This window comes from Tasmannia lanceolata, unplaced genomic scaffold (assembly GCF_043159265.1).
Source record: "Tasmannia lanceolata isolate RefF3 unplaced genomic scaffold, GAP_Taslan_0.1 ptg000016l, whole genome shotgun sequence".
NCBI classification, from domain to species: domain Eukaryota; kingdom Viridiplantae; phylum Streptophyta; class Magnoliopsida; order Canellales; family Winteraceae; genus Tasmannia; species Tasmannia lanceolata.
In genome coordinates, this window is record NW_027518693.1 from 16,500,429 (window position 1) to 16,515,276 (window position 14,848).

General features: G+C 38.6%; 1 protein-coding gene and 1 pseudogene across 2 annotated transcripts; one reads left to right on the top strand and one right to left on the bottom strand.

Annotated features, from left to right (window-relative positions):
- Positions 1 to 3,688: 3,688 nt before the first annotated feature.
- LOC143847940 (uncharacterized) lies at positions 3,689 to 10,213 on the top strand (annotated as a pseudogene). Its single transcript, XR_013235258.1, has 5 exons — positions 3,689 to 4,056; positions 5,781 to 6,621; positions 6,654 to 7,661; positions 8,369 to 8,477; positions 8,988 to 10,213. The product of XR_013235258.1 is annotated as an uncharacterized LOC143847940 (transcript).
- Positions 9,847 to 12,343, bottom strand: LOC143848660 (succinate dehydrogenase [ubiquinone] flavoprotein subunit, mitochondrial-like). Its single transcript, XM_077357652.1, has 7 exons — positions 12,148 to 12,343; positions 11,870 to 12,044; positions 11,603 to 11,773; positions 11,247 to 11,316; positions 11,045 to 11,165; positions 10,929 to 10,966; positions 9,847 to 10,218 (listed from the first exon to the last, which is right to left on the bottom strand). The coding sequence occupies exons 2-7, from the start codon at positions 11,994 to 11,996 to the stop codon at positions 10,116 to 10,118; spliced, it is 630 nt and encodes a 209-aa protein (XP_077213767.1). The 5' UTR covers positions 11,997 to 12,044; positions 12,148 to 12,343; the 3' UTR covers positions 9,847 to 10,115.
- Positions 12,344 to 14,848: the final 2,505 nt, after the last annotated feature.

Here is a 14,848-nt window from a genome sequence, read left to right on the forward strand (position 1 = left end):
CATATGCTTTCTCCATATCAAGCTTACATAAGATGCCTCCTTCCCCTGTCCGCCGGTAATAGTCAATTGCCTCATTTGCCGTTAAGGAACAATCTAGAATTTGACGCTTGCCGATAAAAGCACTCTGATTTACCGAGATAATGGATGGAAGAACCACTTTGATACGATCGGCCAGCACCTTCGCAAGCACCTTGTATAAACTGCCCACCAAGCTAATCGGGCGAAAATCTGAAATTTTGGATGCACCATCAATTTTGGGAATAAGGACAAGAAAAGTTGCCCCTGTCCCCTTGTCGAGAATAGCACCGTCAAAAAATTCTAGGAAGAAACGAATAAGATCCGGTTTGACTGTGTCCCAACACGTCTGAAAAAAAGCCAAGCAGAATCCATCAGGACCAGGGGCTTTATCCTGAGCTAGAGAAAATAGAGCAATTCGGATTTCCTCCTCAGAGTAGGGGATTTCCAATCCAGCAGAAGCTTCCAGGCTCAAATGTGAGAAACAAATGTCTTGGGGAATTGGGCGAACAAGCCCGTCAGCGGAGTACAAAGATCGGTAGAATGCAATAGTTTCCGCAATAATCCTCTCCCGGTCCGAGACAACAGCCCCTTCCACTTCTAAAGATTCAATTCGGTTCCTTCGTCTGCGAGCACTGGCTATGGCATGGAAAAAGGCTGTATTTTTATCCCCTCCCGTCAACCATTTGACTCGGGATTTTTGCCGCCATGAGAGTTCTTCCAGCCTTAACAACTCTTTATGTTCTTGGATTAGCCGTCCTTGATCCTCAAAATCAACCGCCGATGCCGATCCACGATCAGCCAATGAATGGATCTCCAACAAACGCTCCTCAAGGACCCGCTTCCGACCGAGGACAACCGCTTTCTGCTCCTTAGCCCATGCTTTTAATTTCCCTTTGATGAACCTTAATTTTTTGCCAATGACGACATCACTTCAGCTACTTTTAAACGTATAGATGCAGCTAGGATCACCAATTATGACTTACTTTTGGGAATTAAACCAACCAGCTTAGATCAATCACAGTCAGCTTCATATTTATTACGAATTTCCTCTAATTCCCGTGTGTGGGACGAGGAGTTGATGAGTGATGCTACTCGTTCAACTGGGTTTGGGTGTTCATGTGGCGATGAGGTTCTACAATTTTCATGTGTCCCAACAATTAGAATAGTCGGAATCAGATTAATCAAATACCTTAAGGTTGTCTAATCTTCTATATGTAAGCATAAAATCCTTAGTCCGCTGTGTGTGCGTATAATAAAGAAGCACACATACAGGGAAATGATTTCAGCACTCCATGGTTTTGTTAAGATGCATGCAACATCTTGTTGTTTAGTATTTAAAAGGCTTATAAGAGCTTTTTGAGAACTGCAAATTCCTTCTGACAGCCCTTTATATAAGATGCATGCATCTTATCAAAACATTGGAGTTTTGATATCATTTCCCCGTGTGTGTGTGTGTATATATATATATATATATATATATATATATATATATATATATATATATATATAAGAAAACGGTTCCTACACATATGTGTAGAGAGTTCTCTACACACTAGCTTAAAATACAGTGGGGGCCCATATTGTTTGGGTGATCCAAGCCATCCATTTTAAAGGCCCTCACATAGATAGGGTGTCTACAAAAAACCAGATCCATAGGATCATCCCAACCATTCGAACTGTGGAGGAAGGGAATGCCCGACGTGCAGTGCACGACACGGCCCAAAAAAATGACTATGATACCCAAAAAAAAATTAGTTAAGAATATGTAGAAACAATAAGCAAAAAAGTATGCATAATAAGCAAAAAAGTATGCATAACCACTTACCAAGTAACAAAAAAATGCAAATAAATTGTAAAAAAAGTATGTACGATGCGGTGAAAAAAAAGGTATATGATGCAAAAATTTTCTAATGAATTGTTGTGTAAAAAAAAAAAAATGCACAACACAGCTAAAAAAAAGTATATGAAATAGCAAAAGCAAACATTATTTAAAAAATATGTAGAAAAAATAAGGGAGGGGACAGGATTGAAAATATGTGGGTTGAATGGGTGCCTTTATTAAAAAGCATAAAGGGGGTATGATTGAAAATATGTGGGTTGAATGGGTGCTTTTGTTAAAAAGCATAAAGGAGGGGTACGATTAAAAATATGTGGGTTGAATGAGTGCCTTTGTTAGAAAAAGTCAAAAAAGGTGAGGTGTCAATTTCACCGAATTTTCAAAAAATTCTCCGAGCTTATTTTAGTAGATATATAGATAGATATATAGGATTTGCTAGGGACCATCGCAGATGGCATTTCAAGGGCCAGCTGTTGCATGAGAGAGCAGCCACATAAGTTCACTTTTCAACATATTTTGTCTTATTCATTTAATTCATCTGAGGTGGCTGCTCTCTCATGCAACAACCGGCCTGTGAAATGGTGGCTGCAATGATCCCTAGCAAATCCACACGCGCTCGCGCACAATCTCCATAGCATATGTAATAGGAAAACTTAAGTGGACCCCTGAGGATTATTTAAAACCTCGTAAAATGTAAATCTCCCTTTTAGCTGTTAAATACTTTGTTATTGTAAATTTCTTCATAAATATTAAATATCTTGTAAATGGTAATTTTTTATAGCTATTGAATAATTTATAAATATACATTTCATTATAGCTATCAAATGCCTCACATAACAAACAAGCATATAATAGTGGAAAATGATATTTCCACCCCTTCATGTGTGCCTTTTCCTAAAAATAGCTGCATATCCGCCTATTTTTGTTTTTGTTTTCCTAAAAATAATGTTATTTAATGGAAAAGAGAAACAAATGGGATTGGACATGGTGAGAAAGGGGGAACCATTATTTGCCTATAATAATATTTACTAGATTTTAATGGCGTTTAGATGTATGCAAATAGCCTACCGATAGCAATAAAATCACCTAAAATAAGTAGAATTAAATATGTAAAAAAGAAGAATAAAACATCTAACTATCTTACACTGAATAACTCCAAGATGTAGGTCACACATGTGCATGCAACACCACACAAGGAAAAAGGAAACAAAGAAAAGAGGCTCTATGCCTCATAAATGTCTATAATTGGATGATCCTACAACCATGATCAAATAAAACATAGTTAGGAGCCCACTTTTAGAAGTTAAACCGCTATTTTAGGTTGACGCTGATCTTACAAATGAGACGTACATGTGGCATGGGACTAAGATCACGTAGGTCAACTCATGGGGGATCTACCAAATCAATGGTCTTGATCACACATGTATGCTTTGTGTCCCAGGGTGGATTATTGAAAGTGTCTCTTTAAAATTATTGTTTGGGCAGTGAACTCGTAAATTTAATCTCTCAAGCTTTAGTCTCTGTGTTTACCTCATAAAGACACATTTTTACCTTAATTAATGATGTTCACATTATCGCATAGTATGGTGTTTTTGTGCCCAACTTAGAGAGAGAGAGAGAGAGAGAGAGAGAGAGAGAGAGAGAGATTTATTAATCATAGATCTGTTGAATAACTGGAATGGAAACTTCATGTACAGAGAAAGGCTTGGAAGAGAAGGCTTTGGAAAACAAGGAGCCTTGCTTGGATTGGAATGGAAGTCATGGAATTTATTATGGAACACTGACACAAGAACTAACTTTCACGTCAAACTTCCTAAATTCTCCCCACTTATTTCATTCCCTGAACGAGACTGCCCACCTCACCTCCACACTGAAAACACCATGCCAACTGCTCTTACTTATCTGTAAAAGCAAAATCCCCTTAGCATTTGCAACTAGAGACGAAGCAACTGTTTTTTCCATATGGAAGAACAAAACCCAAACATAGGAAAGGGGAGAGAGAAGAACTCACTAGCATCTGCAAGTATAAAAAATTGCACTCTGAAAGTGGTTTCAGACCGAGACCCAACCCTGATCTCTTGAAGCTTGTCAAACATGGCTAAGAAATCTGATTTTGCACAGAAATTGTTAGACGACCTCCGCATGCGGAAGGAACAATTAGCCATGGATCGGACTCATTCCGGGAAGCTCCTTTCTTTCCTGTATCTGATTTTATTTCTAGGGAATGCCAAAACTTATAACTGAATCCCAACCACACCATGGACCAAGGCTGGAACTGTCTATAAAAAACCCACCTAATATTTGGCGTGGGGACCTTTAATTATCAAGTTTAATGCCCTTCTCATAACAAACTACAGTTGAGGCTCTCATAATCAATGCTCCATAAATTTATAATCTCTTATATCCTATTTCTAGACTAGGAACCGACTTTTGTTCCTAAGTTGGTAATTTGGAATCTCTTGTTTCTAACACTTAATAAAGAAAGCATAGAAAACACTAGTTATATAGGATATAAGAGAGTACCTTCTTAGAAAATGTTGTTCAAAGTATCTATACACTTTTACAATAGGTACACTACAGGAGAAGAAGAGAAAAAACAAAATAGAAAAGAAACTTGGCGTAAAAACACAGATCCTAATCGCATTTCATACCACTAGCGTTCTGATAGGATTGGAGAGTGTGTTTATAGAGTATGTTTCTAACCAAAAGAGTGTAAGACCGCACACTTATCTATCCCAAAAGACAAGAAGTGTAAGACCTCTCTCTCTCTCTCTCAACATTAGATGCTAAAAGAGAAATGAAATTTAAGGGATGGTGATAAAGGGGCAGTGAGATTGCAAGAAAAATCGGGCGATAAAGTTATCTTCTAATACTTAATTTGCTATAATATTTTATATAAAAAGATGCCACCGGGAATACAAAATATAAGAGCATCAACTGCATATATTTTCTTGTCTTGATTCCACATATTTTCCACTTTTGAACAAACCAATTATTCACGAGACAGTAGGTATCTTCATCTTCTTATTTTGGTCAGTTCCATCGTTTTTCATATAATAATTTATAATTTATTATCCATTCAATAAAAATTTATGATTTATTATAAGTTGTACAAACTAATAAAAATTTTAGTCACTGGAAGCTCCCTAGTTTGGTCGAAAGCTCGCTTTGGAAGCTGAATTCTTCATGCTTTTCAAATTTAACAAAAGCCAACTTCCATCCCACTTCCAGTTTAGGTGACTATTTTTTTCATAGAAAACTGTTTTGTTTTTAGTTCTTCAAAACATACAGATTCATTTCAAGTATCAAATTAAACTTCTACCCTCTTCATGTTCATGAAGCACTTGCCTCAACTCTTAACCATATGTCATATCATCTCTTTCTACCGGCTTCTCGTTATCTTCCAATAAGGCTTCCAACACCTTCATGTTCATTTTCCACACATTCTCTTTACTTTCTTTGTTACTTTATTAACATATTTTGCTTCTCGCATTTTGTCTTTATTAAACCCCTCGCTTTTACTCAACCAAATACCACTAAATTAAAGGAAAGAAACATCAAAGTGCCGTACGGTTCACAGAGGGCCAAGTATGGGTATTAGTTTTGTCAAAAAATAAAACTACCTATGACCCTGGGCCCAAGACCACACATCAATTACAAGCCAGCGAGGCTGTTAGACCGCCCATTGCACCCCTAGGTTTGATTGCTAGGCTTAGAATTTTACAAACTCCCAAGTTTGGGCTGCACCCAGGCCAAGGTCCAGCCCAACAAATTCCCTACTAATCCTATGCATTTGTTATGATTTTCTTGTCAACAGATGAAAGCAGACAGCCTTATCATGGATCCAGAGACAGAAATGTCCACATAAATGTGAGTGATAATCTGTAATCTTTGTATTCTCTTACGTACAGAAGTAGAACTCTAGCATCAAGTTCAGTCAGTTGGATTCTATCATGTTGCAGAGCGGTCGCGAAAACAGGATCAATCCGGGACGCCATAAATCAAGCATTGCAGAATACAGTTCCAAGGATATAGTTCCGATCGGAAGAGCCCAAAGGTCTGAGTACATAGCTGATTTGCATATGGCTCTCGCATTCGCACTTGAGAATGGCGGGAGGCTAGGAAATTTTGAATTTTCCAGCAATCAAGGGATCGCTAAGGTTTTCTCACACCATTTTGGGAGGCAATCAATCAACTATGGAGAGTTGGATAGCAGACACATTTCAGATAAGCATCGATCTTCAATTGTTCAATTTCCTGCACTTTCTCATCTACATATTAGGGAGATATCAAAAGGCGCCCAGAAGTTAAATCAGATCCTCAAGGCATGCTCTAAGGGAGTTAATTGCGATAGATACTCAATAAACATCGGCAAGGAGCTGCTGAGAGGGGCCATAGATTTAGAAGAGTCTTTAAGAATGCTCGTCAATCTGCAAGAGGCTTCGGAATACAAGGTGAGTCCTCGAAAAAAGAGACTTGAATTGCTTGAGCTCGAAGATGAAGATGAATCCAAGGTTGAAGTGAAGGGTCAGATGTCATCAGACAGACCGAGGTTTTCTTTTGATGGGTCCTCAAGAAAGTCTCCCGAGGATGTCAGAGTAGTCACAAAAACCAGCCCCTTAAAGCAAAAACTGCTCACACTAAACTCGAACACCCGTCAGCTCAATCCCGATAAGCACTCTAAGATGAACCCAGATTTTGTTTCCCACAGGCGATCGGCTAGTTGCGATCTGGATTCCACGGCCATTGCTGCATTCTCAAGCATTAAGAAAAGGGAATTTGGCAGCTAAAAGGGAGAATTCCAAATGTTATTGCAAAACGAATGGGTCTTGAAGAGCTCCCACCAAAAACAGAGCCAAAGAACAATGCAGATCAGAAAGCTCCAGGCTCCAAGAAAAGAACTGTTAAGGATGAAAATTTGAAGCAAAAGGAACAGTATAGTACCAAAGAAGTTCTATTGAGAACAAATTTAGAGAAGCCCATCTCCAGTACAGATCAGCAGGTGAAGGGGTTGCAAGCAAGAACAATCACAGGAACAAGCAATGTCACCCTTAAGACAGTGCACAGTGAAGGAAACCGAAGTAGAAATGAACTGAGAAGCATGGAAAATATGAATTCAATTTTGACGGGTTCACAGAAACCCACCTTTGAAGTTACTCCACAGATGAACATGAGCCATACGAACCAAGCAAGGGAAGCTCAAGTAGCCAAACAGGATGCAGAAGGAAGGGGGGAGAATACAAATCCCAAGGGAAAGAAAAACATGCCTAGCAATACCCTAAAGCGAATTGTTAAAATTCATTTCCAGAGGAAGGTACTGTGTAGGTATGAATACCCAGAAGCTGCGGATAGTGAAGAATCAAGAATAAATAGGAGCCTATGCCAAAAAGAAGAGAAAAATGTAGAGAACAGAGTTCCAGTGACAAGGAAACAACAAGTGTCCATATATAACAATGAATCCCAGCAGCCTCATAACTTTCGCAAATCTCAAGATGCAATGCAAGAAGCAGAACAGAATCCAAAAGTCAAGTTACAAAGAAAAGATCCAAGGCAAAGTGATGTCGTGCTGAAGAATTCACTGAAACATGGCCATCAAGCGAAACCAGAAATGGAGTTGATACATAAGAACCAGACAGCCATTGCCAGTAAGAGGAGAGAAATTGTCAATGCAATGCAAGCTAAAGGATATGAAAGCTCTACTTGCCTTCAATCAAACAAGAAATCAATAAACGGGAGCATGGAGGAACAAAGAACCTTTGTTACAAAAACAGAAGTGAAAAAGACAGCAGCTGCCGGTCCATCAATTGTGAGTATGAATCCTATGCACATTCCAACTACACAGAAGAAGGTAGAAAATACACAAGCAGCAGTATTTAAAAGAGAGAAGAATGGAAAGACAGAGGAGACAAGGAACATAAAAGTTGGATCCCCAAGTGCCATGGTCCATCCATTGAGGCAGCTAAACGAACTTAAACAGATAGGGATTGAGAGAATCAGTAAGACAAAAGAAGCAAAAGTAAGCATCCGACCCCACGATTTGGTGCAACATTCTCAGCACAAAGTGACCACTACATCCCCTTCACATGATCCTGTAAAAGATGAAGGTGAAAGGCTAACAGAAACAGACCAGACAGTAGCAAAAAATACCAGTGCAAGTTTATCTTCCCTTATATACAGATACACCTTGTTTGTTTATGAAAGCACCCCAATTCTACCCCTTTCTTTTTTAAAAAGTGATGGCAGTACCCTTAAATAAGAAAACAACCAGCTACTATATAAACTCTACAAAACAAGCAAGATGACATAAAAGTCAATTTTTTTTCATAATCTCACCCAACCAATGATATTAGATCATGAAAATTAAGCAGTATCTCCAGTTTTATTATATTTCAGCAACTCAATTGTGCTAGATCATGAAAATTAAGCAGTAGCATATGGCTAAGTCTCTTTATCATTATAGATTTACTGATACAATTGGCAATTTGTTTCTAAGCTTCCTTTTCTGATATGCAGAGCCCTGACATAACCAGCAAAGACTCAGCTGCTCTGCAGCTCTCAGAAATTTCTTTTCACGATGTGCAAGCAGTAAAGACCACCGACTCTAGAGCAAAACAACCTAAAGGTAACTAAAATCATTCGTTTCTGATATCTTACCTGCATCGCATATCTACAAGTGCATGAACATATCTGTGTCTGCCATTCCGAGGTCAAAAATACAATAAAAATATAATAGAAAGTGTAATAGCAATACTTTTAATAACCTATAATGGCAGTTTTGAAACTTGCCGGATCAACTCAAAAGTAACCCGAGAACCCAACTTGCTCAAAGCCAAATTCTATTTTTCCCTACAATTCGGTTTCTCACAACTCAAAAGACTTGAAAACTTGGGTGAGGCTTCACTAGCTCAAAGAATCCACTCATACCTTGGAAAACTTGGTTAAAAGTCAAAAGACTTTGGGAAAACTCACCTGATACCTTTGTAAAGGGGGGAGGGGGAGGTGCACTAAGTCAACCACAAGTTGCCCAAGCTGACTTGAGCCTCTTGAGGTTTTACATCATTTCTACAACATTGGAAATAAAGACAAGAATAAAGGAGACAACTAACGGTGATCTAATGTTTACACATTACAGGAACAACTGACAATGGCGGGATCAACAACTCCAACTTTTTACAACAGCGTAATCTAGAAATTTCCAACTCTGAGAAGCAAGGGTTGCTTGAGGATGAGAACCATCTTAAGCAGATACTGATAAAAAGTCAATATTTCCTTAATGCGGCAGAGGCACTTTTCAAACTTCAGATTCCCGTTGGCATCTTACATGCCAGTTGTCATAAACGGCAAGATAAAGACAGCAAGCCACTGCTAGACTGTGGATATGAAATAATGAAAAGAAAAGGCAGAAGAGAGGAGTTCAATTTCCATCCTTCCAGGAAATTGCCAATTGTGTCTGTGAAGGTGAAATGCTTGGATGATTTGATTAAAGAATTGAATGAAGACCTCAATCATCTAAAATTATTTGGAGAGGGCAAGGGGGGTGATTATGATGCTGCAGGTAGCCTGCATGAAATGCTCAAGAGAGACATTGAGAACAGGAACCCAGATGTGAACTGTATGTGGGATTTTGGATGGAAGTGCACAATGTTTGGACATGTTGAAAAAGATGAAGTCATAAGGGAATTGGAGAAGCATGTGGCTTATCGACGAGATTACTGGGGATCTTTTACAGTTAAGTGTGGACAGAGCAAGTATAACAAAGCTGTAAGCTCGTGAAGGTAGCGTTTGTTTCCGTTCCACCACATCGACATAATCAGTGTTTCATAGTCTGGTGCTTGAGAGATTACATTACGGGGAAATAGGAAAGCAAAGATTTCCTCTGATTTATATTGGACGACTGGTCAAGTTACTACCATTCTCGTAATTGTGACAGTTACGAAGATTTTGATGTATATGGTCTTCTGTATCAGGAATAAATTGTTCACCTTCCAGTATCAGTGAAAATGCTCTAAGCTTAAATATGTATATGTATCCATCAAATACAAGTTGTCTATAATTTCCGGAAAATACAATGAATAAAACCGATGGTGTAAGTTCACAAGAGTTAGAAACAACTTATTTAACAGGTAAATGCAAAGCCCACATATTATTTGAGATGAAAAATATATTCATCATACACTGTCATTACTTTATTGGAACCTTCTTGTAACTTGTAGGCAGTTTAACCTCCCAGATTCTTGCTCATGCTAAATGAGCTAGGGTTTCAATAAACACGTGCTTTTGGTGGGAATGACTCAATTTCATCGTCCAATGTGTTCATGTGAACAGGCCTGTATGCAAGTCGAACCTTCTCATTTTCCCAGTACCTATGGAACAAAACAAATACCAATTCCACTCAAAGATGGTAAAAAAGAAGTACAAGGACTTAGAAGAAAAGCAATCGCTATGTGTATACTACTTTTGAAATGGTGAAAGAAGCTATATAAAACAGAAAATGAAAATCAAACACAGAGTTATATAGCGAGCAGAGATTGCCCAACGACCTAAAACTCCTTACATCACCCTCAACGAGCATATAAGCCACTTCATTCTCGCCTCGGAGGATATGAAAGGAGAAACAGTTGCTATGCGTGTTTTCCTCGTTTAAACAAGGTATGAGCATATGAGATTATAAAGAACTGGACACGGCCAGCTAATTCAAACTTGTAGCTACAAAGTGTTCACCAGAAGATAAATTAAAACCTATAAAGATAGATGCCCAAGTTCCGTTTTTTGAATGGCATATATACCCAAGTTCTGAAAGCAAACTTATCCCCCTAGATCCAATAAAACCTAGAATTCTTTAGAATTTCATCCCCTATGACTTTAAACATTCAGTCCTCTAAAGAAACCGCCAAATAAAACCATAGGAGACCCTTGGCACCATAGTGAACATTCACATATCCTCATCCCATAAATAACCCAAGCCCCCACCCATTAATCTAGACTCATCTTCCTTAATAAAGAAGCAGTTGCAAACTGCAGAGAGAGAGAGAGAGAGAGAGAGAGAGAGAGAGAGAGAGAGAGAGAGACTAACCCCATCGTGTGCTTCATCCAGTTCTCATCATCCCTTTTCTGCAAACAGAAAATGTGGCATTTACAATTTAGAAAATGAAAGCGAGTAGAGAAATTTGGGTAGAAGCTAGATCTGACCGTAAAATCTTCACGGGCATGTGCTCCTCTGCTCTCCTTCCTAGCCACCGCAGAGTGCATAGTTATACATGCATTTATCAAAAGGTTTTCAAGTTCTATAGTCTCTATCAAGTCAGAGTTCCTGCCACCAAATGTTAAAATTCAAATACCTGCTGATTCGTATTATCATTTACCATCACCAATGATATTAAAAGAAATTTACCATATCAAAGTGAGGTCAGAAAGCTTAACATCATGAAAGCTCTCCCATGCTTTGTCAATTAATTCACAGCCTACAAGGCAACAAGTTATAGTGAGTAGAAAAAACAAAGATAATGCAATAACGAGGACAGTCAATTAAAAAAAGAGCGGACAATAGTCCTACTCATTACAAGAAAATTGCTTCCACCCAATAAAAGATTTACTTGATAAAGAAAGGAAGTGTTCAAAAAGCCTGCCAAATAAGGGGATCAAAAGGAACAAAAGAAATCTGGGGAACATTAGTTGTCGTCTTATTCTTTTTCTTTTTGGTGTGTTGCATGCAACATAATGAGGAGATGGTGAGTTTCTATTGAGCACCTTCTTCCAATGTTTCCTGAGTCCTAAATACAGCCGCATTATTTTGCATCACTCGCTGCATATTGAGACGGATTTTGAAAGTCGGCAATGAACCATTTGAGTTCCTTAATTTATCCAGCCGTGCAATGGTCTTCTCCCCCGCATCAGTCTCCAGAGGTTTTTGTTTTGCTCCTACAGATAACGAGTAGAGGAATGCTATCTAATTTAGGATATGCACTAGACACTAAAAGGTTTATTGAAATCTAAGCAAAAGAGATGGGAACCTACCTGGACTGTTGATCTCTGCAACCCTGTTGGCACAAGCTCGGCCAAAAACAACTATGTCAAGAAGGGAATTTGCACCAAGCCGGTTGGCCCCATGAACTGATGCACAAGCTGCTTCCCCAGCAGCCATCAATCCAGGAATTACAACATCTGGATCATCACCTTTGATATCAACTACCTGAGATGCCAAAATGGATAAATGAAATTGAAATTAGAAAAAATAGATTAAAAATAACAGCTAGAAAATGTCAGCATCAGGTTGCAAGCCATTTCATTGTTACTTCTCCATGGTAATTGGTAGGGATGCCACCTATATTATAGTGAACTGTAGGTAAAACAGGGATGGGCTCCTTGGTAACATCTACACCAGCAAAAATGGCAGCAGTTTCAGAGATTCCAGGAAGTCTCTCCTTAAGTACGTCAGGAGGCAAGTGATTCAGGTGCAGATATATGTGGTCCTTCAGAGGTCCTGCAGCAAATCAAAGATCAGACACTAGATGGTGAGAGAAATGACAAGAAAAGTGTGCCCATACAGCAAAACTTAAGAGATGTGTCTTCTTTAAACTACGAAAGATACAAAACATGAGAGTGCCAACTGGATCCAATCATTCCCCCTGGTCGAATCAAGGATTTGACATAAACACTATAAATCTACTACCTTCCAACTGAATAAAACCAGTAATCATGACCAATTTTTATCTGACATCTACGGCTTCACTAACCTTCCGATTACTGATAATTACTGTTGGAGGCTCCATGCAAAAGTGTTGGAATATGTGAGACATTGGATTTGGTTGAGATTCACCGTTGGCTTGTCTTGGTGTAGATTAGGCAAGTAGGCTAAGAGAGGTAACCTAGCTAGATTAAGTAATAAGGTTGAATTAGAAATTAGGCTAGACTAGAATCTTCTATTATCATCTCTTTCCATAGTTTTCTTGATTTCATTCTATACTTATCCTGTAAGTGCTCTATATAAGCACCATCAATTCTGTTTGTAATTTATCTAAGATTAATATAATTTTCTATTCTTTTACATGGTATCAAAGCCAAAGCTCTCGAGTTCAAACCTCCCGGATAGCAAAAATCCACATGCGATGGTCAGCCCAAAGTGGGACCACATGTGCCACGTGTTTGCCAAGTGGGCCACATGTGCGGAAGAGTGTTAAAGTATAAAAGATAAATAACGCCTTTCTCTAACAGCTTAAGCTTTTGGAGAAGTTGGTAAGTTGACATACCAACATGTGCGGGAGAGTGTTAAAGTATAAAAGATAAATAATGCCTTTCTCTAACAGCTTGAGATTTTGGAGAAGTTGGTAAATTGACATGGTATCAAAGCCACATGTGCCACGTGTTTACCAAGTGGGCCACATCTGCGGGAGAGTGTAAAAGTATAAAAGATAAATAACGCCTTTCTCTAACAACTTATTTTCTAGCTTTTTAGTCTGAGTTCTAACCGGATCCCAACAATTACGAACATTGTTTCGGTGAAACTAAATAGTGAAAACTACCGCATGTGGAATGATTAAATGGAGTCCACCCTATGCCGATGGATCCATATGCATTCCTTCCAAAACCAGTCCTTCATACAAAATTCGACTTTCACTCAATGGTACAAACTTGATCATTCCATCAAGTTTTCCGTCGAATGACTCATAGTTTTTGTAAGCACGTCATTTTTTTAGAACTTCTCCTTAAAATAAAACCAAAACTCCGTTGGTTTTCTATTGATTTACAATCCAACCCCTCTACCTTTAAGTATTAACATAACCAACAAATCCTTTGAATTAACCAAAATTGCCACTCAAGACTTAAAAACGGGATTCTTCCCTTTCCAAATACGATTTTCATCCCCAAAAGGAACTTTTCAAATATTCCAGCGGTGGAGACCCTTGGATCTCGCCCAATATCCAGCCAAAATGTGCTTCCCCCATATATTGCCCTAAATGATCCCTAACACAACGATTTTCACAGCTAAGGGAGAAGATTTGTTACAACGGCTAGTTCTCCCCATTCCTCATCTATAAGTACCCAATTAGGAGTCCTCCTCTAACAACGACTTTCTCACACGAGAAATCAACAAGCAACAAACTCTCTCTTTCAAGCATTTCCTTCTACTTTCCTCTTTTTTTCCTTTGAATTTTTGCTGTTTCAAACTGGGGCAACGACTCGAACAACGTCTTGAAGCCTTCAAACAGAGTCTCCAAGACCCACCTCCATCCCCACTTCCCTCGGCTTCACCGTTGGTTTGCAACTCGGAAGGCTGCAAAAGGGCAAGTCCTGTTGAAGAATTTTCCTCTTATAAATAATATGGCGTACCTGTTTACTGATTTCTGTGAAAAACAGAAAGAATAGATGATTAGTATAACCTTTTCGATGCGGCGAGTTGAGGCACGGACTAGCAAGTCCTACTCTCATTTATACTGATTTACACTCATCAATACTGATTATCTCAACTCATTTACTGTCATTGGATTTTCTCCATCATTGCATAATAATTTGCGCTAATAAGTTACTTCTTTGACTTCAATCAGCAACATATAATTCAACTGACCTACAACTTTGATGCTGTCTTAGCCTTTACTTGATCACTGTGAAGACTGAAATTTTGGTTCAGGACCCTTTGTTTCAAACTGATTTACTCACATTTCTCATTTAAACAAAACAATCTCAACTCTAATATATTTCATTATATTCACCCTTCAAACTGTTTTTTTTCTCTTTTTTTTTTCCAGTTCAATACTCTGAATCATTTCATAAAGGTTAATCTTTCATGTTCTTGCCATTGTGTTCACCTGCCCATTTTATCATAAATCGTAAAAAAGGAGAAAACTCCGATCTCGCTATTTTACATCATTAGTGATGGGGTATGAAAAGCAACGACAAATCAGCTATCGACACGTGGGCCTTAAAGGGCCCACCACAAATCCAACACCCGCCCAGGGGTAACTCGGTAATTGCCTACGAGTAGGTAAGCCTAAACCC